The sequence below is a fragment of the Terrapene carolina genome, unplaced genomic scaffold (genome assembly GCF_002925995.2).
Source record: "Terrapene carolina triunguis isolate 2854851 unplaced genomic scaffold, T_m_triunguis-2.0 Scaffold210, whole genome shotgun sequence".
In the NCBI taxonomy this organism is placed as follows: Eukaryota; Metazoa; Chordata; order Testudines; family Emydidae; genus Terrapene; species Terrapene triunguis.
In genome coordinates, this window is record NW_020664561.1 from 50,862,790 (window position 1) to 50,887,784 (window position 24,995).

Genomic DNA, 24,995 nt, shown 5'->3' on the forward strand with positions numbered 1-24,995 from the left:
GGTGAGCCAAGATCTTCCAAACCCTCAAATGGGAAATATTTTTAACTAATGTGGGAAGCTTCTGAAGCAGCAGCATAACTGACATAGCCCATGTTTTTTAAGATTGCTATCAGACAGTTCTACTTATGGGTAGAGCTTCACCAGGAATGTGGTAAATGCTTACCATTCCTGTTCTACAATTATGGACTCACCCCACGCCCACACAGTTCACTATTCCCTGAACATTGCATCTTAACAGGTGTTTAGCTTAGGCTGGTGTAACATCAAATATTTGATCTTCAGTTTAAGTCACTCTTTGCTCTACGGTGCTGTAGAATTTGTTCTAAATATTTCACTGCTTGGCTGTAATGTGAAGTACAGTTCTCTGCTTAAGGCGTTAAGTTGCCATATTGACTTATCCAGTTGCTCAGTTTTGTCTTTGAGAATATCCTAAAAGTGATGAGATATCAAATGAGGATTAATTATTATTATTAGGTGCCTAAACCAGGTCCCTGGAGGTGAACACTTACATTTGGATCTCAGCTTGGAAGGTTGGACATAATCTCCAGTTATTACACTCACTTGAAGTGCGGGGTCTCACTAGAATTCATTGTCAGAAGTGGGACGTCAAGTGTCCCAAGACAAAACAGTTCCACCTTTGTCTAGAATGCATTCCTTCCTCACCCCACTTAATTCTGGAAATATGAAATACTTCCAAAGTATTATGAGCAATTTTAGCTACACAGGTCCCCTTAGGAGACATGTGGCTAAAATTTTCCTGTGCTTTTGAAATTTGTGTGATGTATGTATGAGGGAACATCCATTTTGTTCTTCTTCGTGATAAGTGTTAGGTTCATGAGCAATTTTGAAACTTCCAAATTTCCAGCCAGATTTTGGTTATCTGTGAAAATGGCAAAGTTGTGATCAGAGACTATACAAGCATGAGCACAGGTCTGAGAAAGTAGCTTAATATAAAGGCTTTTGGCCTTGGTTTTCAAATTCTGACCAGGCATCATTTAGCTCCATGAAGATCATCTTTGCATACTGTTCATATGGCTGCCCTGTAGCCTAAAAGAGAACAAAGTAAAGAATCCATCACCCATCTGCTAAACCAGAATACATACAACTGACATTTAAACACTGTCGTTTAAAGTAGTTTGTTTGTTTTTCTTGAAGTAAAGGGCTTCTCAGTTTGCTTTTGCTTCACTAAACTTACCTGCTCTTACTAGGGTTACTCACCCTGAGTACAGCTTAATGAAACTTGATGGCTCTCCCGCTCCCCCATAGCGTTTCAGTATACGAGGGTGCCTCACAGCTAGTCTGGAGGCTGCCTGCAACTCCAGAATATAGCACTGCAGCCCCAAGATGAGGGCAATGAGGGTTTTAACCTCAGGCTTTCGTGAAAGGACACTGAATTGGCCATCACCTTACACGCAATGAAGGGTGCTGCTGTCGGACAGCCAGGGCCGGCTCCAGGCACCAGCTGAGCAAGCTGGTGCTTGGGGCGGCAGATTGTTGGAGGCGGCATTCTGCCCAATCCTAGGGTGGCACGGATGCTTTTTTTTGGGTGCGCTTGGGGCAGCCAAAAAGCCAGAGCCGGCCCTGCTGACAGCAGGTCATTCCAACTCCCCAACAGAAGCATCTCCCTCCCTATCTTGCAAGCCTCACAACCCAAACATTGTTCTCAAAGGTCATCCCTGGTTATGCAAACCCAGTCTTGGGGCCACGGGTAGAGCAAAACCAAAGCCACCATCCTCTCAAAGCATCCCCAGACTACCAGGGATTAATGGATCAAATCTGAACATCAATCTCCGGTTTCATGTCACACTGTTGACAGACTGTAGCCTGTCTTCTATTTTCAATCATTATAAAAGTAAAGATCACTTTAAAAAAAACAACTCTTCCCATCTGCATTCATTATAAACTAATGCTCTGCAGGACATTTGATAGTATGGTAGCAGTTCATGGATAATCTGCCTTAACAACTAAAATGTGAGGATGAACCAAAACCCTGAATCTGAACATCCTTGTATTTGGGGGAAGTTTGTACCCAATTTGAACCGCCTGAGGCTCATTTAAGGGGCTGGTCCTGAGAACACAGTTGGCACTTTTTGGATTCAGTTTCCCTATTCAACCATTTAACGAGTTGGTGCAATCACATCTCATGCTTTCTAGCTCACTTTTCAATTGTTCATGAGATTAGTTCTTTAAAAAAAAAAAAAAAAAAAAAAAAAGATATACGTACTTTGTCAGGATGAACAACAAGCACTGCTCTCCGGTAGACCTTCTTCACTTGTTCTGGAGTTACAAGATCTGCCATGCCGATGGGTTTCCATTTAGTCTCTCCAGCCCATAACACTGTGTGCATCGTTGACAGCAGTGCTCTTATGTTTCTCTCCTTCCCTTCAATCCATTCTAGGATCTGGAGATAAGAGACAATTCTCAACAAGAAAGCATCCATAACTGATACGAAGAGTGTCAAATCCACATTTTGCCATTTAGATGGCAAGGGTTTCCAAGGATCACTCCCCCGCAACACTCAGGTCCAGATTTTAGAAAAGGTTGAAGAACACGTTATCAGAGAGTCTCAAAGTGGGGAAAGTTTTTTTTCTTTTTAAAAAGCACCTTTTACAAGGCTTGACTGTCTTTTTATAGCAAAAGCATAGGTGGGAGGAGGCTTTAAAAGCAAGTAGTGTTTATCTAGGCAGCAAAACCTATAAAGTTTGAGGAAACGATAGGATGAGTCCCGTTTTTCCAATTTTTGAAGCATCCGTTTAAGGAGTCTCTGGTGTATTGGGGTGGGGAGGAATAACAGTTTAGATTCCACTCACCTTCTGTACATGACTCATATGAGTACAGTCTCGGCGATAAGTATTTCAGGATCATCAAAGTGACTGCACCACCACTGTAGCCTTTTGTGGCAGTCTGACCTTGTTACTTCTCACCACCACCCTCCCTTGGGAATAGATTGGTGGACTTCTCATGGCAAGCTTTGATGCATAACTAATGACTGAACAGCCCCTTTAAGCATTTAATTGTGAGGGGACTACCTTGGAGAGACGATAACTATGTCCCAGCGGGGCAGTTCACCAGACACCGGTGAATGCAGGCACATAACTTTCAGAAAGAAGATCAGAAACTGACTGAGCCAGTACCACTTTCTTTCCTCCCCTCTTCTCGTGTTCCACCTTTGGAATCTGTTCCTTTTTTAGAAAGTAATTAAGTCATTAAAGAGTCTGCACACATTTTGCCCTACAATACCTTCCTTATGACAACCTTCGGTCACTCCCACAAAGCACTGAACGGGTACCTGATTTAAAAAAGGATCTACAGAATAGCATCTTTCGGAAGGGCATATTCAGTGCTAAAGGGGAATGGCCAATAGCCGTCTGTGACGTTGGACTCTATATGATTTTATGAAAGTATGCTGAGGAGTGTGAATATAATGTAACAAAAATAGGCTTCATGCAAAAGGTCTCTTGTAAGGTATCATTACACAGCTTATAATCTACTGAATGTGGTCATCCTATTTGTATAAATGTATCACTCTTGTATCTGAAACTAGAAATATGAAATACTGAGGGCCTACTGTAATTATGCAAAGTGTGGGCCATTAATAGTGGTTTGGAATCTTGATGGCTCCCATCAACCAGGACAATTGACTGTGGATGGCTCTGTTTGCATGCAGGCCTTCCTGTGAGTCAGGCTGGGAGGAATGAAGCCTTGGGGTCTTACAGTGACATGTGATCATGTCACCCAAACTGGTGTTTTTCCATTGAGAAGGAGGGGTGGGAACCCAGAGGGACAAAGGATTCCCGCCTTATGCAAAAGATATATAAATGGGTAGAACAGAACAAAGGGGACAGCCATCATGAGAAATCCCCTAGCTACCACCTGAGCTGGAACAAGGGCTGTACTAGGGGAAAGGATTGTGCCCAGACTAGGAAGGCGTCCAGTCTGTGAAAGAAATTTATTGAAACATCTGAGGGTGAGATTTTACCTGTATTCAGTTTTATTACCGTACTAGGCTTAGACTTGTGTGTTTTGTTTTATTTTGCTTGGTAATTCACTTTGTTCTGTCTGCTATTACTTGGAACCACTTAAATCCTACTTTCTGTATTTAATAAAAATAACTTTTTACTTATTAATTGACCGAGAGGGGGGGGGGGGGGGGGGGGGGGGGGGACGACAAACAGCTGTGCATACCTCTCTATCAGTGTTACAGAGAGCGAACAATTTATGAGTTTACCCTGGATAAGCTTTATACAGGGTAACATGGATTTATGTAGGGTTTGGACCCCATTGGGAGTTGGGCATCTGAGTGTTAAAGACAGGAACACTTCTTAAGTTGCTTTTAGTTAAGTCTGCAGCTTTGGGGCACGTGGTTCAGATCCTGGGTCTGTGTTGGAGCAGATTGGTGTGTCTGGCTCAACAAGACAGGGTGCTGGAGTCCCCAGCTGGCAGGGAAAGCAGGGGCAGAAGTAGTCTTGGCACATCAGTTGGCAGCTCCAAGGGGGTTTCTGTGATCCAACCCGTCACACCGTCAGCTGACATTTACAACTCTAAATTGCGCAGCAGCGTCAGAGTTCTTCAATGTGAAACCCAGCTCTAGTAACTGTGCCTCTGGATTTGAGCAAAACGTCTCATCTTTCAGCCTCAGTTTCCCTATTTGTAAGGTGGAGATTATGTTCCCCTCAAAAGGCTGTGATGAGGATTAAGTACCATCAAAAAGTGAGAGAGATGGAATTTCGGTCTTCACTGTGGTAAATCTTTCCTTTATCCATAGAATAGGAACAGCAACTTTTTTTCCACTGCTCCTCAGCTCGGACTTGGAAGACCCAAACTTAGGAATCGGAGGGTAATTCCCTCTGTGTCCATTTATTCTTTGACATCTCCGCTGAGCTCACCAATAAGAGTGCCACTAGGAAGAGGACTGACCAGCTCACACTCTGTTGGAAACATTTGACCGCTACTGCCCTAAACAGGATATGAACCAGCCAGCCAGATGGGCAAGGCCCTATGCTATTAGTCCCCAGAGTACCCAGGTGACCTGAAACTAGATATAGATCTGTTGCTATGTTATACTGGCACTTAGCCTCCACTTAAATCTGTGCAGATTGAAATCCAGATAGGTGGCAATGTAGGGGGACCATGCCAATGATGAGCTCGCTCTCAGTCCGAATGTGCTATTCTGTCAGTATTGTGCAGACATGCACCAGGAAAGACCACACTACATGCTAGAGGTGGGTCAAGAGCCAGGTAATTTGTTATTGCTTTCTCAGACAAGTACTTTAGTGGTGGGGTGATTCAACAGCCATGAAGGCGGTTCAGCAATGTGCTATGGGGGATGGTCAGCACGACAAGGCATGGACGATATCCTGGTCACCCACTGCAGCTAAGGAAGTCCCCAGCCATAACGATTCTTCGTGCCGCTGGAGTCTGGCTTCCACAGCCAAGAGAGTGGGATTGCCCCTGTGCAACGGCTTTCTCACAAAAAATTTCCTGCACAGGTTTTGTCGTGGTCATCGATGGACTACCAACGTAACACACTCTAGTGGTTGAGCTCCATAAATTCATGCTCCATATGAAGCTTGAAATATGTACATTCCTTTGAATGTAAGGTGTATAACCAAAATAATCCTTTTACAGGAGGCTGAGAAGAGCCACATTTGGGCATGTAACTTTTAGAAGAAATGCATCTTTAGATTTCGGAGGACTTTGCCTTAAGGTTTCCCTTCATGCTGCTTAGCAAGGTACATAATCCAATAGCCAAATATGGTAGTTATACACTACATAGGCAATCTAGTAATCTTTAGCTGTTGTCAATTTCAGCTCTACTTTCCCATTAACAAGACAGACAAAAGTTACTATAAATAGTTCAACAGCTCTAAAATAAGAGATGACTCACAGAAGTAAAAAGCATCAGAAAAGGGCATTGTGAAAATCAGCTGGACTGGTGACTTCATTTGCTCTGCAAGATGCTAATGGGAAGACAATATTGCATGCACTAAACTCAAAACCAGCTGAATTACTAGAAGAATTATGTAGCCTATACTAGGTAAGAGTAATATCCAATAAGTACGAAGAAGATTACAACTACACCTCTACCCTGATATAACACGAATTTGGATACAATGCGGTAAAGCAGCACTCCGGGGGCGTGGGGCTGCGCACTCCGGCGGATCAAAACAAGTTCGATATAACGTGGTTTCACCTATAACACGGTAAGATTTTTTGGCTCCCGAGGACAGCATTATATCGAGGTAGAGGTGTAGTTATAATCAGGCTGGTATTAGTGTTCATTGTTGAATGTTTAGAACATTTTGCACCTATTATCTGCACATCCAGACTGATCCCCAAGCCTTCCACTGTCAAATTTAACATAAATTGTATTTTGCTAACGAAGTTTACTTCGTTTTTGATTGAGTTATTCCTCCTCCCACCCCATTCTACCTCGATAGCTTCAGTAGCAACATAGTTTCCCTCCTGGAATGGCTCACCCAGGACATAATCTGGCAATTCTATCAACAAGTCTGCTTCAAAGAGAAAGAATTTCAGCAGAGGAAACAGGAGAATGCTAGAGCATGTGGGATCAACAAATACAGAGAACAAAATGCAGCCCTGACTTTAGCAGGTACGGCTAACTGAAGTCCTGTGGCAGACCACTAGCCATGGCGATGTCACTGAGCAAGAAACTCAGTTTACTACAGAGACGGATCTAAACCGTAAGCTAGAACTCCAGAGCTGCAGGAACATTCCCAGAGGACTGTTCTCAAATCCAGAGCATATTTGAGGATTTACTGAAAGACCTGAACACTAGTTCTCCTACCCCCTCATTATAGATGGGGGAGCAGGAAAGGAGGGGGAGGAAGGAAGAGGGAAAAATCCTAGGTGAAAGAGCAGCTTTTACTTGGAAAGGCTGCTTTTGAAGTTACAAGAAGAATTCTCCAGCATGCCACCTTATGAAGCTTCTAGGTTTTTTTGTACCAGAGAAAAAACAGATTTGCTCAGCTCTATTCTGGACTAACATTTTAAAAGAAAAAAAATTTACTGTACTGAAGTGCTCTTTATTCTAAATAGCAAAAAAAAAGTTGTATTTTGGGATCTTGGATTTGAGAATTGGGATTTTCCAAAGACAAACTTCCCCAAATTGTGATATGTCAGCAACCAGAGCATTTGCTGGTGGGCTCCAGAGAGCTGACTAGTCACCTACTGCGAGCTCTTCATTTCTAGCTGCTAAGTTGTATTAAGATATCAAATGCATTTTTAGCTGCTTGCCAAGTGTGTCTTTTCCATGCAAATGTAACTCACTGGTGTGTGATACACGGCTCCCTCAGAACCCAATCTGCACATGATGCAAGTCGGCTACAGACACAGCTAAAGAGATGTGGCTCTTTAGTTCAAACTGTAGCAATTCAAGCTTTCAGCTCTGGGGGTCCCCAGCTCAATCCCGCAGTGTGCTGGCCCAGATGGCAGATCTCACATAAGTAGTTAAGGATTGTGAGTGGAAAGCGAGGGAGTTCGTGATCATTTGTATTTAAATGTGGCTCTACTATGACAGTTTGATGCCTACCTGCAGGGCTGGTGCTTCTACCTAGGCGGTCACCTAGGACAGCAGGATTTGGAGGGGTGGCCTTTTGCCGTCCTCAGCGGAAATTCAGCGGCGGGAGGTCCTTCCGCTCTGGGTCTTCGGTGGAAATTCGGCGGTGGGTCCTTCACTCGCTCCGGGACCCGCCGCCGAAGTGCCCTGAAGACGCGGAGCGGAAGGACCCCCGCTGCCGAATGCTCAGAGGAGGAGCGCTGCCGCCTAGGGCGGCAAAAACCCTGGTGCCGCTCCTGCCTAGATGAGGAATACAGTGTGACATAGTAAATTTTAGAAGATCTTGGACCCCAAGCATGAAGTAGATGAGTGCATACTAGAATGGAGTGAGTGCTAAGTGAATACAGGAATACCATAAACGAAGGCATTAGTAGTTTCTGGCACAGGAGTTTGTTCTTAAAAACCAAGCTTGTGGCAAGTTAAAAGTGACTAGTTTTACTTATTGTAAGGAAGAAACTGAGCTAGATTTCAGTCTTCAGCTTGCTGGAAGGAAAGTCGTTCCAAATGTGGATACAGTTATCACACTACAACAAGAATGCAGCTTACTTTTAACTTTTCAGGGTCCATCTCCTTAGCCATTTCTTCTTTTCTCATTTCAGCTATTGTTCTGGGTCCCTTTCTGTCTTTGTGGGCATTAAAGCCTTGACCAGATAATAGATCTTCAAAATCAGCAGACACTTTTGGTTTTGAGTCTTAATAAAAGTCAGAAAGCTTAAGTTAGCGTCTACTCTTGTAAATATGCAGTATGATTAAAGAACATTTTCTTCAAGTTGCCCACCAAAGCAATATTCTGATCACCAAGTATTAAGAGGTTATGTGCTTTAACAGTCTGTATGTAAATTCTCACCTCATGATGTAGAAACCACCTCCCCCACCCCCCAGAGCATAAGGCATTTTCAGAAATGGCAACTAGTTGCATGTATTAAGTTGGATACACTTGGGCTCCAGATTCAGGCATTCCAAGCACAAGGCTCCAGTTGAAGGGAAACACATGTTCTGCAATCAGACATGTCTAGCTGGACACTCAAACAGAGCCACACAAAATCTACGGCCACTTTTGGAACATAAGAGCAACCATGCTGGATCAGACCCAAGGTCCATCCAGCCCAGTACCCTGTCTTCCGACAGCAGCCAATGCCAGGTGCCCCAGAGGGAACAAATCGAACAGGTAATCATCAAGTGATTCATCCCATCGCCCATTCCCATATGGCTGTAGGTGTGTTAGGAATGCAGAATTTCCGGAATACCACCGAACTTCAGAATCATCATTCCCCTCCGTCTCTCCCCACCCAAGTACAAAATGTAATTGCCCTTGGAGATCATACAATGATCAGTTTGGTTGTATTTACTCTGGTCATAAATTGTTCATCTCTTTTTGCAATGAGCTACATTAAATAGCAGCAAACATTTTGGAAGTCATTGGGGGCGGAGGAAAAACACTTACCAGCATTGGCTAGTCCTTTCCCACGATCGTTTTGCCCACCAGGCATTGCTGAAAAGCTCACATTGTAGTTGGGCCTGTTCTGTGGAGAGGCATGTGGTATGTTTTGCTGGGATTTGGACTGTGATTGTTGCCAGGAGTATCCGGCACCTTGCTGCCAACCACTACCTCCCATTGTCTGGGGAGATGGTTTCTGTGGAGAGCCCATAGGAGGGAATCCGCCACTTATTCCTGTCGGTGTGGTTGGTTTGCTGGCAAATGAAGACCCCCCTGCGATATAGGAAGAGGGGAGGAAAAAAGAAAAGTTTAGCAGCATGTTCCAATAGACAGGGCACTGGTCTTAGAGCTGGGAACAGAACCCAGTGTCCGGACTCAGCTATTGCCCTGTTGTGTGACCTGGAGCAAGTCACTTCACTGGTTTCCTTTGGTCTTAGTCTATATTTAGTTTGTAAGCTCTCTGGAGCAGGGAATTTCCTTTGCTAAGTCTATACTGCACCTAGCAGAAAAGGGCCCTGACCTGGATTGGAACCTCTAGAGGCTATTGTAATACAAACTAACAATAAGCACAGGTAGCTCCTTGTGTCCTACACATGGTGGACAGTCAGGAACCAAACAATTTCTTGTGGTGGTTACAATGCCAAGCAACATTTACTAAAACATTTGCCGTGAGATTGTATGCGTAGACACACACTACTTCCTGAGGGGCATAAGGTACCAAAATGGCCAAAACTAAAATAATGATGTAACCAAAAAATGTTATCCTTCGGAGCTTAAAGCATCAAGCTGAATTCAGATACATTTAATGTAAGTTTGGTTAAGTTCATGTGACCTAAAAAATGTGAACTACGCTGAACATTTAAAGTCTGGTCCATATCCTGTAGAGTCCAACCTCTTGCTTGTTTTTAGAATCCATCACATCACTACACAGGTTCACTAAAGCAAGAACAACAGCTGCTCTCTTACAGAATGCCTGGCACTTGTTTGTTTTGTTCCAGCAGAGCAAGTGGCAAGCCAGCAGAGGGAACTGGGAAACCTAATTTCAGAACCATGCGGACATTGACACAGATGAAGAAATGAAACGGCAGCCAAAGGCATGTTAGTTTGTCCAATGTAAGAAGCAGAGGGTGGGAGGAGCTGGCAAATGAAAAAAAAAATATTCTGTGTTTACTGATGTGGAAGCGGGAGAAAGGCAGAGATATTGACCACATGAGAGGGTCTTAAAACCAACGTGATCAAAAGTCTTTCCAATAGTAGCGTTTGGAGGCCTCTGATCATTTTGCAGGACAACCTAAGCCAAAAGCATTTATCTAGGAGTCAGAAAGTGAAGTGTCATTTGCAGGAAGACACAAATTAAGGCAGGATCCTTGGGGTTCCAGGCCCCAGCTTTAGGGGAAGCGTGGATGGAGCAGCGAGTCAGGGCAGAGCAGCAGGCACAGCAAAAAGGCATAGCCTGGAGGGGAAGATCAAAGCCCAGGCAGAAGAAATAAAGCCCACTGAAAGGGCAGGTGGAGAATCATTCCCAGGAACCCCTGAAATTTTGGGGGTGTCCAAAATATTGGTTGAGCCAGGCCCCATTTGTTGTTTTATCACGTTTGTTGCCATCAGATTTAAGTGAAGGATAAAAAAAAAAAAAAAAAAAAAAACCTCAAGGCAGCAGCTCCTCGCAAGTTAAAACCGGTCATTGGCGAGTCATTGACTTCATGTTATACCTTACAAACCCATGCTGCCTAACAATGGTGAGGTCCCAGCCAAGTCTTCCAACAAGCACCTGTAGATGCAAACTCAGAAGAAGTCCAGCTTTGAAGAGGCATAAAGAATCTAGTCATCCCCTCCCTTCTTCGAAACAGCTGCTTTCCAAAACCCATCTCTGAGGTGTCAGTGTAGTAAACTGCTCCAACGCTCCCTCCCCCCAGAAATACTGCTGCCTCAAATCCCAAGCTGCCCATTCTAACTCAACCCTTCCACATTAGCATTTCTTCTAAACTGGCCAGCCATGTGATTTGAGGTATTAAAAAACAACCTGCTAAATTTGCACCAAGAGCCCCCAAATCAGCAAATGGATCCAGAGTTTGTGGTTTGGACTGATGAGTGGGAGTGCTATGGAGAGATCCTGTGGGACTTGTAGCGGCTGACTTGCTTCCCATACCAAGGCCACCTACAGAGAGAAACAGAGTTTGTAAAACCAATCTGTAACATTAGCTCTGCTCAAACTTACCATTAGGATTCACACTAGTATATTACCATCTTAATCTTTAAGTCAAGCATGCTCTTGTAGAACATCGAGGTGCTTTGTATATTGAACTGACATTTTATACTTTGAAGAGTAAATGGTTCATCTCTCTCACAAGTCAACACCAACTATGCAAGAAAATATTAGGCTTGGTATTCTCAGATTGCTTCTACAGCAGCCATGGTATTTTGCGATCATATGTAGTGGGGGCGGGGGGAAGTGAAACACTTTAAAAGCTTTGAATTAATTTTATGTAGTGGCTAGCCATTAGCCACAGTTAGGACTCCACAATGTATTTGAAGATCTCAATGGCTGAGAAGTTTGCATTTCATGAGACCTGCTACATTTTGCAGGTTTTTTGCTCAAAATGAGGACCATTTTCAATCAAATGGTTCAATTTTCAAGCTAAACCCTTCATCTTCAGATCAATTTTTACATTGTACCACGCAGAGTTTGGAAGTCTTGCACATTGATGCAAAAAACAGCTGTCACAGATGGTGAGAAGTAAAATTTGGAGGTTAGAAAGGGCCACACAACCTCATTTAGACTTATTTTTTTGAGAAGGGATGTGAAATTCTGCATGAAAAATGGTTTGCACTACTTCAGTGTTCACTGTTACTACAGTAACCTACAATCTTGTCACCTTCAAAGGACAGAAATTTCACATGCATAACTTCCTCCATACCTTTGAAGGAGCATGCACTAGATCCCTTAAGTTCAGGGGAGAATCTTAGTTGTGTGTTCCATCAATGGAGTAAATAAAGTTGTTGTTGTTGTTGTTGTTGTAGTAGTAATACAACATAAGTGAGTACAGTTTTAGGTAATGGAAGAAGAAACCAGCTCTCTTCAGCTAGTTGTAATATTTTCCCCATTAAGAATTCACCTTTAAAAAAAAGGGTGAGAAAGTGGTACCATACAAACCTGATTTGTTGGACCACTCCCAGCCACCTGAAACATCTGGTTGTATGGCAACCGTTGGTGTACTAGAAGCTAAACAAAACGATTGTTACTTATTAAGGTATTACAAAAAGAAAACCTAACCCAGCCTCAGAAGAAAAACAAAAAAGTAAAGAAACCTATAGTGCAGAATGAAATTGTATAGTGGTACTCTGTGATTTGGTAATGATGGAAGAGTCACGTATTGAGTCACACCTATTGTGAGTAAGGTTTCTCTTTGACCCCACCCCATTACGTTTTGTTAAGCACGGTACACAGATTTAATGTCTGTTTCAAGTGACTCAGTTGTACAAGCTGCACAGTCCAATACAAACTTCTCTGATTTGGTTAAAGGCAATGCATAAAATCAATGTGATCACCACCCATTAGGATTTTTAAGTAAATATCTGTAGCTATCAAATGAGGATGATTTTAGGCAGTTTTATTTTAGGCAACAAAGTTAGTTGGCTTGCACTCAATTTATCAGAAATTAAGATCGTGCCAGTTTGAGATGCCTATTACCACACATTAATTTACCTGAAAGAATTTAAGTCGTGACCAGAGCACAGAGATACTGTACTGGGTGGAAGGTCAGAGCAAAGTATCTAGCACATTCAACAGATGCCTTCATCTTGGCAAGTGCCAGCAGTAGAAGAATTCAAGTTTTGAAATGTTTGCGGAATCCCATATTTTAGAAGAGAGAGTGTGTCCATTAAAAACGTGACCTGTCTTGGGTAAAGAAAATAGTTCTAACCCAAGTTAGATCAGGATCATTTTTGAATTCAGTGCTTTAAAATGAAGCAAGATTTCATTCTTCCATGTATGTTACCTGCCCTGAAACCTACTACTATTTCCCTCTACCTTAGTAATGCTGACTATTTCTCCAGGCAGTCTGAAGTACTTTGGAATTCCTTTTGGGGGAGCAACACTATGATACCTTATATATTTACTTATAATCCCTTACACTTAAGCGCTTTAAATAAAATTAAAAAAAAAAAATCCAGAAATTGCTGAACTCAACTGAATGCTGCAAATCTACAGACCCTTCTATCTTTTGTTGAGCTTTTTGTACCACTCTTGAGAAAATGAGCTTCTCTCTGGAGCGACAGGCCTGTCTTGTGAAAGTAAGGACCCCCTAAATATAAACATAGCAGCACAAAGGGAAAATGCAAAATGAAAATCAAATGAAAAATGCACCTCATAAATAAGCCTCAATATCACGATGTGGTGACTTGCTTTGGACAGAAACAGCCTGCCAGAACAGTTGCTTACCAAGATCTGAACCTAGTCAACATTATAAGTTGGCACTTTCTGAACAATACAGAAATGGTGCTCCAATACCATGGTGACGGGCACTGCTCCTAGATTACATGTGTCCCCATTCCCTCCACCACGGTAGTGCATGGATTCTCTTCAGCACTGACTGCACATATCCTCCACAGGGTTCAGATGTTTGTGCTGGAAAGGGGCTGGCGAACAGGGTAACGCTCACAGAAATTTCCACCCCATAAGCCCTTTCCCCCTGACGTTTCTCCCCCAAAGATGATCTGGACCCTGGATAAAGAGTCAGGGAATTGTTTCATTAGGACAAAAACAAAAAAAGGTAGAGAAAGCAAATTGTAAAACAAAGTTCAGTTGTAACATCAGAAGTGAAACATGTACATTAAATGCAAAGCCCAGCTCTGATAGAAGGGAAGTGACATCAAATACAGCATCTTGGTGAGTGGGGGAAATCATTCAAGCTGGTCTTTACAGAAAGTAGCACAGTTCTGAGCCAGCATCATGCTTCAGAAGGAGCCAAAAGACACTCTCCTAAGCACTTCTCCATTCCAGAGCAAGCCTTAGCAGTTAAGTAAAACCTTACATCCTCCTGTCAGCAAAGATCAGCAGCCACAGAAACATTAAAGGAAAGCAAAGGTGTAACTGTATTTCAGAGGGGACAGCAAGTTGTTTCATTCTAATGAAGTGGTATAAAAATACACAGATAAACCAAACTGGGTTTCTTTAATGCAGCGGAGAGAAACAAGTGGTCAGATTTTCAAACATTATTGGACTGCACAACCACCTTCTGCCAAGTTCCCTCATTATTCTCGGCACTAGAACTGTAATTTAGTACCATAAAGAGCCAAGATACTGTTTAACTGCTTTCATTGATACAGCCGGCTCTGGCTAGGACTCAAGTGTCCAATTAACAAAGTTGATATGCCCAGTACCCTCCACCTTTCCATGTTATGGCAGAGCTAAAATACACCAGTGCCAGTGAGATAAAAAATCCCCTCTTTTGTAATACTAACTTTCCAATGAGAATATCCCACCTAAGATATCTCACAGATCTTGGGAGACAGACCAGTCCTCGCTTACAGACAGCCCCCCAACCTGAAGCAAATACTCACCAGCAACCACACACACACACACCACACAACAAAAACCACTAACCCAGGAACCTATCCTTGCAACAAAGCCCGATGCCAACTCTGTCCACATATCTATTCAAGTGACACCATCATAGGACCTAATCACATCAGCCACATCATCAGGGGCTCGTTCACCTGCACATCTACCAATGTGATATATGCCATCATGTGCCAGCAATGCCCCTCTGCCATGTACATTGGCCAAACCAAACAGTCTCTACGCAAAAGAATAAATGGACAAATCTGACATCAGGAATCATAACATTCAAAAACCAGTAGGAGAACACTTCAACCTCTCTGGTCACTCAGTAACAGACTTAAAGGTGGCAATTTTGCAACAGAAAATCTTCAAAAACAGACTCCAATGAGAAACTGCTGAACTAGGATTAATTTGCAAACTAGATACCATTAACTTAGGCTTGAATAGAGACTGGTAGTGGCTGGGTCATTACACAAATTGAATCTATTTCCCCATGTTAAGTATCCTCACACCTTCTTGTCAACTGTCTGGAATGGGCCATCTTGATTATCACTACAAAAGTTTTTTTCTCCTGCTGATAATAGCTCATCTTAATTAATTAGCCTCTTAGAGTTGGTATGGCACTTGCCACCTTTTCATGTTCTCTGTACGTATATACACATCTTCTTACTATATGTTCCATTATATGCATCTGATGAAGTGGGCTGTAGCCCACGAAAGCTTATGCTCAAATAAATTTGTTAGTCTCTAAGGTGTCACAAGTACTCCTGTTCTCTTTCCACCCGAGAAAGGCGTTTTAGATGATCAGACACGAGGATTAATTTGGGGCTGGATTTGTTTAAGCCAGAGAAGGCGACAGGATCAAAAGTTCTCAGTATCTGAATGAACAACGTGATATCTAGTTCACTTCAAGTGAGAGACTATTTGGTGGTAATGCACCAATAAATGGGCATAGAGAGACGATACTCAGATTGAGCAGGAGGAGGAGGAGGAGGAGGAGAAGATTGCTGTCTGCAGAAAAGCTCCTTGCCTTTTCTTTTTTAAACACACAAAGCTTAGCATCAGTCTGATGGAGACTCAAAGATAAAATGAAACAACTGAACAACAACAAAATAAGTCTGATGTGAAGAACCACCAGAAATCTAGATCCAGGATGATGCCTGACTAACACTAAGAGTCCTGAGTTTTCTTTACCAGACTCCATGTGCTGTGCCCTATTTCGTGCAATTAATAGTAATTTGGTTCATATCAGACCTCATAACCACATGAATACACAAGCAGGCATCGCTGTTTAGCTGTCCGATTTCTTCATGTGCACAAATGGCTCAATAATTAAATACAGATTGGGAGTGTAACAGGATTCAAATTAGAAATAAGCTGCAAATCTAGGGACTGAAAGCCCTTTCTTCTCTCTCCATTGAGCAGCTGTGCTTTAGTCATTATTTCAGAGATAAGCATGTTCGTGCTTATTAATGGCTTATTCCCTCATCATTACTTATACAAACACCTATTTTAAATACTATAGATGAGGCATTGAGTTTCTTACCCATGTGAAAAGGGTCACTGTGCACGGTAGGTGAAGGACTTCTTGTTGCTTGAAGGAAAGGATCACCAGTGGCATTTGATGAACCAAGAAAAGAACCCAGTAGATCCGGACCAGATTGCTTTGGGCTAGTTCCAAATGGGTCAAAGGCAGTTGCTGTAAAAATGCATTAGAGGTTAATTTCTCCATTTCACACCATGCTTTCCCTTTCTAATTAGTCTGGATTAGAGCTGTTCTCCTCAAAACAAGTAGGCATCATTTCTAACTCCCACAGACACTAACAGGAGGTAGGATGCAACCGGGAGAGACAGACTGATAACTGGGATTTACACTGAATATATAAAAGTATTCCAACCAAGTGCTACAACTCTAGGTTCTGTAGGATATATCCATGGCAACACAGATGCACATCCCATCTGTCTTATCCAAGGAGGATAACTGCTCCTAAATTCAGCTGAAGTTGGACGCTATAGGAACGTATGTTAAATTCTGACTTGCAGGCTGTGTGGAGAAATGAGTGAATAGCCCAGAAACTTCAGGTGTTGGAGTCTAACCCGTTCCCCTTCCTAAAACTATTTGAGAAATAAGATGCGGAGTGTTGGAAGTTCTCTAAAAGCTTTGAAGACACCCAGAGGATGTCACCAAGATTATGGAGTTTCCAAAAGGCTCTTGTAGAAATAGCTTTAGAGAAGCACTAGTGCCTTTCCTGTATATATGAACCATTTCCACATCTGTGACACGGGTACTGAGTTCAGCTCTTCCATAAATTCCGTTTTGAATACATGCTTAGCCCATCGCATTTTAACTTGGAGAAGCTGCCAACAACAAGGAGCAAAGTTTAAGGCGAGAGGGGAGCAATCTAATCTGACTACTCAAAATGTTATTGTAATAACACAGCACGTTACAGAAGACAATTCTGAGCTCTGAACACTGTACGCTAGTGAAGTTACACTTATGTGGTAGCAGCATCGGTCATGTTACTTAATAATCGAATACTGGCTTACTCACTCATTTGTCCTCCTTATTCTGCCCAAGCTGCTCATTTGACCACTACCTTCCTGCCCCTTAACATATGGTTCCACTCTGCCTGGAGATCCTTTCCTGACCCTAGTGGCAGAGCTGGCTCTAGGGGTGGGCAAGCAGGTCATTGGCCTGCGCACCAACTCCCAGGGGGTGCCTAACTGCTGTGCTTTTTATTTCCCCCATTTGCTGATTGGCTGGCTGGGTGTTTTGTTGTTATTGCTCAGCCGTTGGGGAGAGGGGGCCAAATGTGTTTTCCACCGTGACTGACAATGTCTAGGTCTGCTCCTGCCCTTTGCCACACCATCACCCTCTTAAGAGTGTTCTCACAAATCAACTTTGAGGCTCATAAACCACAATCATATCAGAAGCAAGATACTCAGGATGAGCATACTGCTCACACAAGGAACCTAGGTACCTTGGCCTTCACTCACTTCTTCCTTCTCCAAATCTGTCAGTGTCCTTCCATCCCCGCACCTCACAAAGATTATTGTTCTCATCATGGTTTAGATTGCAACGGTCGCAATTTTCAATTTGTTTTGTAGACACATCTGGTGTCTGTGCACTAGTAAATAAAAGTTTCCCTCTAAAAATAGGAGACTAGATTCACTGATTTTAGTTAGCTTTAGGATCTTCAGGAACTGGCTGTGAAAACCTCACATTTAGTAGGTGTTACTACAGTGAACTCTACTCAAGTCTTACACTGTGTTGATTTAGCACAAAAGTGGGCAAACTACGGCCTGCGGGCCACATCCAGCCCGTGGGACCCTCCTGCCTGTCCCCTGAGCTCCTGGCCTGCTGTTCCCCCTCCCCTGCAGCCTCAGCATGCTGTGCCACCGGCGCAATGCTCTGGGCAGCCGGGCAGCTCTGTGCTGTGCGGTGGCGTGGCTGGCCACCGGTGCTCCAGGCAGTGCGGTAAGGGGGCAGGAGGTTGGATAGAGGGCAGGGGAGTTCGGGGTGGTGGACAGGGGGCAGGGAGTTGAATGGGTGCAGGGGTCCCGGGGGCAGTCAGGGGCAGGGATTCCAGGGGCAGTCAGGGAGAAGGGGTGGTTGGATGGGGCAGGGGTCCCAGGGGGGGGAGGAGAAGATAGGGGGCGAGGGCCGGGCCACGCCTGGTTGTTTGGGGAGGCATCTCCCCTAACCAGCCCTCCATACAATTTCCGAAACCCGATGCAGCCCTCAGGCCAAAAAGTTTGCCTGCCCCGATCTAGTGCACTACAAGCGGATTTTAAAAAACACCACAGCATTAACACTCAGCATTTAAACGCTGTTAAATTGCAGAGGAAAAAAAATATATATATATTATCAGGAAGTTCAGCATATGCATTGATGAACATATGCTGCCGCTAAACAGGTTCTTTGAAACTAGGGCTAGGTCTACACGGGGGGGGGGGGGGGGGGGGATATCGATTTAAGATACGCAAATTCAGCTACGCGAATAGCGTAGCTGAATTCGACATATCCAATCCAACTTACCCCGCTGTGAGGACGGCGGCAAATCGACCGCCGCGGCTCCCCCGTCGACGGCGTTTACTCCTACCTGGGCTGGTGGAGTATGCGCGTCGATTCGGGGATCGATTGTCACGTCCCGACGAAACGCGATAATTCGATCCCCGAGAGATCGATTTCTACCCGCCGATCCAGGCGGGTAGCGAAGACAAGCCCCAAGACTGATAGTTGTGGGTTAAAAAGATAAACTGTCACAGCCTTTACCATACATTTCTTTAACTGGTTCTGAATGTGTGTTTTTTTTTTTTTCACTACGTAGGTATTAAGTTCTGCTTTACAGCTTTCTCTTAAAACAGAACAAAAAGCCCACCCACAATAGGGACACGCTGCAATTTAAGTATTGTGCCCAGTGATCTGGAATAGCTCCTCCAAAGCTTGCAATCAAGTTAGACCAGGGGTTTCCATTCTCTGAGAACTTGCAGCTGCCTTTGGCAAAGTTGATTAACCACTTCTCAGACTTTCCCCAATCTGGGCCTTTGAGACTCTGGCCTTCAGCATTTCCTTCATAGATCCTCTTCATTCCTCCTTTCCAAAAGGAGTCTGGCCCCAGTCCCTTATCTCTTACACTCAGCCTATGGGCAAACTCATCGACACTCAGTGTCAGTATCATCTAAACAGTCTGCCTTGTACTTTTCAGCAGGCAGGTATCAGAGGGGTGGCTGTGTTAGTCTGTATCCACAAAAACAACGAGGAGTCCGGTGGCACCTTAAAGACTAACAGATTTATTTGGGAATAAGCTTTAGTGGGTAAAAAACTCACTTCTTCAGGCAGGGAGGAGAGAGAATTTTTAATGTTTCAGTATTTGCCTGCTGAAAGAAGAGAGAAGGCAGAAATAGACAGAGATGGACTGCGACCACAGCTCCTCACCCCTCTGAGCTAAGAGAAAGTGGAGATCCAGACTTTGCTCTACAGGCCCATCTCTAGCATAAATCCAACAGCTGGTAGGTTAGAGCATACCCCTACCAGCCCCCACAGCGTCCCTCTAACTGGAGAATTATGAGAAATATCTGCTGGTCTTCACAGTTTGGAATCGTCAATTTCATTTAGATGGACATTGGGTCACTAAGATTTATGAATTCTAAAATATTCTCCTTCTACCTTTGTTACACAGTATCATTTTAAATAGTCCCCCAACACAAACTATAAACTTACAGAAATAAAATACTAAATGTCACCAATATAACTAATTCACCTGGACATGAGTGTAATGGACAGGTCCCTTCACCCGAGAAGTATGCGCGCACATTAGCAGGGCCCACTGAAAATGTAGTATTTGAGATTCCTCAGAGGGCAATGCTCTGTGTAGTGCAAAATGCCTTGGTTTCCTTGCAAGGCCTCACAGATACTTCAAATCCCTCCCTATGTAGAATCTCACTCGTCCATCATCTCTACTACAAGTCCAATAGCTCAGAAACGACTGTAGAATGAGCTTAACACTGGGATAACATCACACATTTGTACCAAGTCAGGCACTAGGCTAAGAAGTGTTACCTTCTCCTACTCTTGGGGATGGAGATGGAGATGCTGAAGCTGCAGAGCGTCGAGGGGTGGAGTGTGCAGATCCAGGCCCACCCACGTGAAAGACGTCCTCAGCAGCTGCCTGTCCACCTTGGCTGTGGGCCCTGGAACCACTGACCCCAAACAGATCACTCAGCAAGTCTGAGTTAGAGGGGAGAGCAGTGGACTGAGCAGGGAAATTCTTGCTCATCGGGCTACCGTCTAGACCCAGAAGGTCGACATCCTCAGGCGGAAGTGGTGCTGGAGGCTCTTGCTGCTTTTTGCTGTGTTTTGGAGTCCCATGGGTTTTGTCGCTGCTAGCATTGCTGTGCTGACTGGAAAGGGATAAGAGTTCATCGTCGGACTGTTCACTCTCCTCATGCACTAGGGCTGCCCGATCCTCAGAGGTGGGGTGAGAACTGCTTTTGTCGGATTTCTGATCTAAGTGAGCAAGAGAATTTACGTTAGCTGCCGGTCCTTTAGGTTTTTACATACACTGAGTTTATTAGCTTCCCATGGAAAAAGGCAGCAATAGCAAAACACACGTGTTCAGCTACATTTAAAATGGAAGTGCCTAATAAAGATTAGTTAAGTCCCAATCACTCTGTACCGTACAGAAATATCCACACTTTACCGATCGGGAAATTGAGCCTACAGAACAGGACAGCGTCAGAGCCTGGATGAGAACAGAAGCTGTTCCTCGGTCCAGATGTGGTGCCGCGACTGATCTGTCAAGGATTTCATTTATGGGGGACTAAAACACATGGCAAGGGCAAAAACGTAGAAGCATTTTAATGAAAGCATCACTTGAACTTGAATCCAGTTTTTTAGTTTGGTAGAAGGGGGAACCCTCATGCTGGATTCCTAAACTGTATGTTGCAAAGATGCTGCAGGAGACTTGTGCTATATAGGCTACAGGAGAGGTTCTCAAGCTTGTTCATAATGTGGAACGTGTTCTATTAGACCATTACATCCCATGGAACACCAACCCTCCCATTGGCAGGCACAGACCACTTCCTCCCTGTACGTAGTCACATAAAGGTGCCACAGGGATGTTGCAAGTGAAAGAGAAATACTGGGAAAGGCAAGTATTTTAAAACGGTCTTTTAATGGGTATTAGCAGCTGGAATCAATGGTTTTGAGTTTGAGATTATGAACCAACTACCTCAGTCAGATAAATCCAGGGCAAGTAGGCACAGTGATCTCACCACCGCAGAAGAAGGGAGTGTTCATTTTAACTCAAATTGCAGCCTAACCAGTAGCCCACGGTGATCTAATGGGCTTTCACAAGCTGACCCTTTGCTTGAGCAAATTCATCCTTTAAAAACTAGAGACAACTTTTTACAATACTTTGGCTGAAAATACTAGAGGCCAAGTCCAAGTACCTTGCCAGCTGAGAGAGGAGAGGAATGCCCCCTGTCCAACATTTTTTATGTTATCCTGAGGTGCATCTACAGAGCTTCGACCTGCAAGACAAAGAACCAAATGCACCAGGATAGAAGAAAGTCATAAAAGGGCGTCGTCAGCGTTAGAAGCTTAAGAATGTGCACAAAGCAGGGCAGTTCTCACCTGCCAAGGCGAGAGCATCTTGATGTTCCTGGTGAGAGGAGAAAAGAATGCTTGCATTGATGTCTTTTGTTGTGAAGTTCTCCCAGGGAGGAGTCAGGTCAGTCTGTCTATCAGCAGATTCTATTTCTATCTCCAGTGTAACGTGAAACAGCTGTGGATATTTTTCTGGGGAGTCACATGCATCCAGTTCAGGTCTAAATGTTGACAGAAAGCTGTTCAGTTAAAAGTAGTAAAGCAATTTTTTTTTTTTTTTTTTGCAGACACAAATAAAGTTTAAAGTCTTCAACGTGTGTATACGTCCACGTTATTGATTTTTACACTTTCCCCTATTCACTCCTAGCATCTTTTCAACTGCACACAAACAGCAGCAAAGTGGCAAGGATGAAGCAAGTGTCTGGCGTGTGTTACTATGAGATGAACTGTACAAATCAGCAAAGTTATTCTTTAGCAAGTGCCCAAGGAAGGAGAGAGGGGAGGGCAGAAATTGTACTCTAAAGACTCTTGTCTCACTCCATCCTAACAGTCCTCATTTCAAAAAAAATCAACCTCGCTTGTTGACAGATTGTGCTGCTGTCCGCACTCCGTCTATATTTTTCAACTGCTGTTGGGTCTCTACACTCCTCTTGAATAGAGATACTTTATTTAAAATAAAATGGAATCCGTTACCCAAATTAGTCTGCTCCAAGTTGCAAACTCGTTGCCATAAGGTAGATGTGGGCTAGGACACATCCCCAAATCAACTATTCCATATCTAGGCCTTGTTATTATACTGGAAACCACAGCCATGTTCTCCTACTCATCCAGTGATTGGACAGTCTGTAAATCAGTCCCCAAGAAAGTTCCTTGTCTCATCACATGGGTGTAGTCCTTGTCAAGCCAGTTCCCTCTGAGTCGGGGGAGTTGGTGTTCCCTTCTGTCTATTCTGTTACCTTCTCAATTATTGATTAGGAGCCTGAAGGCTGCATACTTCCTCCAGCCTTGACATTTCTGGTCTGCCATTTTCAGTTTCAGACCATTACTCATTTCTGCTCCCTGACCCAGTGTGGGGTTTCTACACCCCATCACATGGATCAAGCTGCCTTTTGACTGGACTCTACCACTTTGCAGTTAGGAGAAGTCAGGAAAAACAGCACAGTAATAAGCTATTGTCACTGCACCATGTAAAGAGCATACTCAGTATCTGATTTTGCAGTCTAATGAATGCAAAAGTTGTAAGCAGTGAACATTCTTAGAGTACTCAAGCCTTAGTTTGGTTATTTTAAAACTTTGTAAAACAGAGTTAATGAAATCAATACGAGACATTTCCCTTGAACACTTCTACAGAGAAAGTATCTTATTCCGTTCACCCATGAAAGGGAACAAGATCTTACCCATTTTATTGTTCCCCTCATCCTCCCATACGCCATACCACCATGCGGTCACCCTTGCAGGGGTTAGATATACCACAGACTGTATGCGAGGATCTGTTTGTTTTACCTATTAAGTTACCTGGGGCACTGAAAATAAAAGTTGCATCTCAGAAATTAAGACATTTACCTAGGATAACTCATGTTCTTGGATATTTTACCACAACACACCAGCCTTGGGGAAGTAGTGGGCATAACTCCCCTCCCCATTAAGCAGAGATAGGCAGACCTGAGCCAGCTGAAGGGATGTCCAGGTATTAGTTATACTGGAAACAAAAGGGGAGACTCGCCTTTCTAGGGAGGCTCAGCAAGTCCAAGAGTATTTTCCCTTTAAGGGACTTTCACTTAGTAGGCAGAAAATGTGAGTAAAACATTCTACTGTATATTCCAGGTGCTCCAGACAGCTCTCCTACTGCAGAGTCCAGAGTGGATATGAGCCAGCAAGACAAGAAGAGTGCACATCATGCATGCACTTAATATATTAAGTAACCTGGACCATTTAAAAAAAAAAAAAAAAAAAAAATAGGGAGGAAGAGGACCACTCATTATGGGAAGCCCGAATATTTTTTCTGCATTTTCACAATTGCCCATTATGTAGTTTGAGATTCACTGAATGAGTGGTACCTAGGGAAGAGTTGGCTCCCTCAAAGTAAAAGAAAAAATGGTTTGCAGAAAACCCTGTTTCTCATTTCCCCAGCACCTCAGAACAGGTATTTGAGAGACACTGGAATAAAAGTCTGACAATTTAGTCTTTTATCAGTAATGTTGTCAAAGCTACTCAGGCAGCAGATCTTAGAAGAGCTATTTATGCCCTATTTATATGCCAACATGCATTGGTTACTTTATCAAACTAGTCAGTGATGGTCAGATTATTTATATGCAGCTAACATGCTGAAGTTTGCGTGCAGTACTGGTCTCTGCTCTAAGAGGTACTTACTTTGTAAATTTTAGCATAGTTGTTCCCAGTGCTATGAATCCAGTATGAAATTGAATCTGGAAGATCTGTGTGTTTGTCATCTTAAAAAAAAAAAACCAAGAGATTAAATATACACATTTTAAATAAAGGGAAGTAATTCTCTAGATTTATACGATATACAAGCAGCTAATCAGTTCTACTTCACTAACTGTAACTATATAAGCAAATACTCCTGGGGGAATTCTGCATCACTGCACATGCGCAGAATTTATGTTCCCCGCAGATTTGCTTCCTTACAGAAAAATGACTTTCTGACAGGGAAGCAAAGGGAAGCCACAAAAGCAGTCAGGCGACCCTCCCCAGCAGCATGTTTTGGGGGCCCAGAGCAGCTGGCAGAGAGGTAAATCACTGTGGGGCAGGAGGCAGGACTGGGGAAGATCCAGCTGGTGGCTCCTATCCCGTGCCAGGCTCAGCTGCTAGTCCCGGTTGGGCTGGGGAGGACAGGACTTCCTCTTTCCTTGCACAGCAACCGGGGCCGGGTCAGACCCACCCCAGATTTCTCCCCCGGCCGAAGGAAGCTCTGCAAACTCTCCCCCTGGCTTTCTGCACCCATTGCTCCTCAGTTGCAGGGGAAGTGATCCCTATAGAAGGAGCTGCTCTCCCATCCGCCCAACCCCTGTGCATCCAGACCCCCTCATACCCAAACCCTCTCACTGAGCCTCACCCCCCCTCCCCCCGAAACCCCCCCCCCCCCCGCCCCCTGCCCCCCCCCCCAGAGCCCCATTCCTCCCGCCCCCAGAACCCCCCCCCCCCCCAAATAAGCCCCTGTGCATCCAGATCCCCCCTGCACCTGGATTCTCCACTGAGCCACCCACACCCAGATTGCCCCACACAGAACCCTCTCAATCCACACATGGATCCCCCCCACACACTTGGATCCTGCCTTGCTGAGTCT

The 24,995-nt window shown here is 43.9% G+C and overlaps 1 protein-coding gene across 1 annotated transcript in view; it reads right to left on the reverse strand.

Annotated features, from left to right (window-relative positions):
* Positions 1-831: 831 nt before the first annotated feature.
* Positions 832-24,995, reverse strand: part of LOC113407252 (putative tyrosine-protein phosphatase auxilin) — a 71,453-nt gene continuing 47,289 nt past the window's right edge. The window contains exons 9-19 of the mRNA XM_026655544.1: positions 24,062-24,141; positions 21,719-21,912; positions 21,535-21,615; positions 20,144-20,590; positions 16,145-16,279; positions 12,172-12,240; positions 11,056-11,175; positions 9,024-9,290; positions 8,126-8,271; positions 2,225-2,401; positions 832-1,047 (exon numbers count right to left, since the gene is read on the reverse strand). Of these exons, the coding sequence (XP_026511329.1) occupies positions 946-1,047; positions 2,225-2,401; positions 8,126-8,271; positions 9,024-9,290; positions 11,056-11,175; positions 12,172-12,240; positions 16,145-16,279; positions 20,144-20,590; positions 21,535-21,615; positions 21,719-21,912; positions 24,062-24,141 (1,818 nt within the window). The 3' untranslated portion in view covers positions 832-945. The remainder of the gene's footprint in view (positions 1,048-2,224; positions 2,402-8,125; positions 8,272-9,023; positions 9,291-11,055; positions 11,176-12,171; positions 12,241-16,144; positions 16,280-20,143; positions 20,591-21,534; positions 21,616-21,718; positions 21,913-24,061; positions 24,142-24,995) is intronic.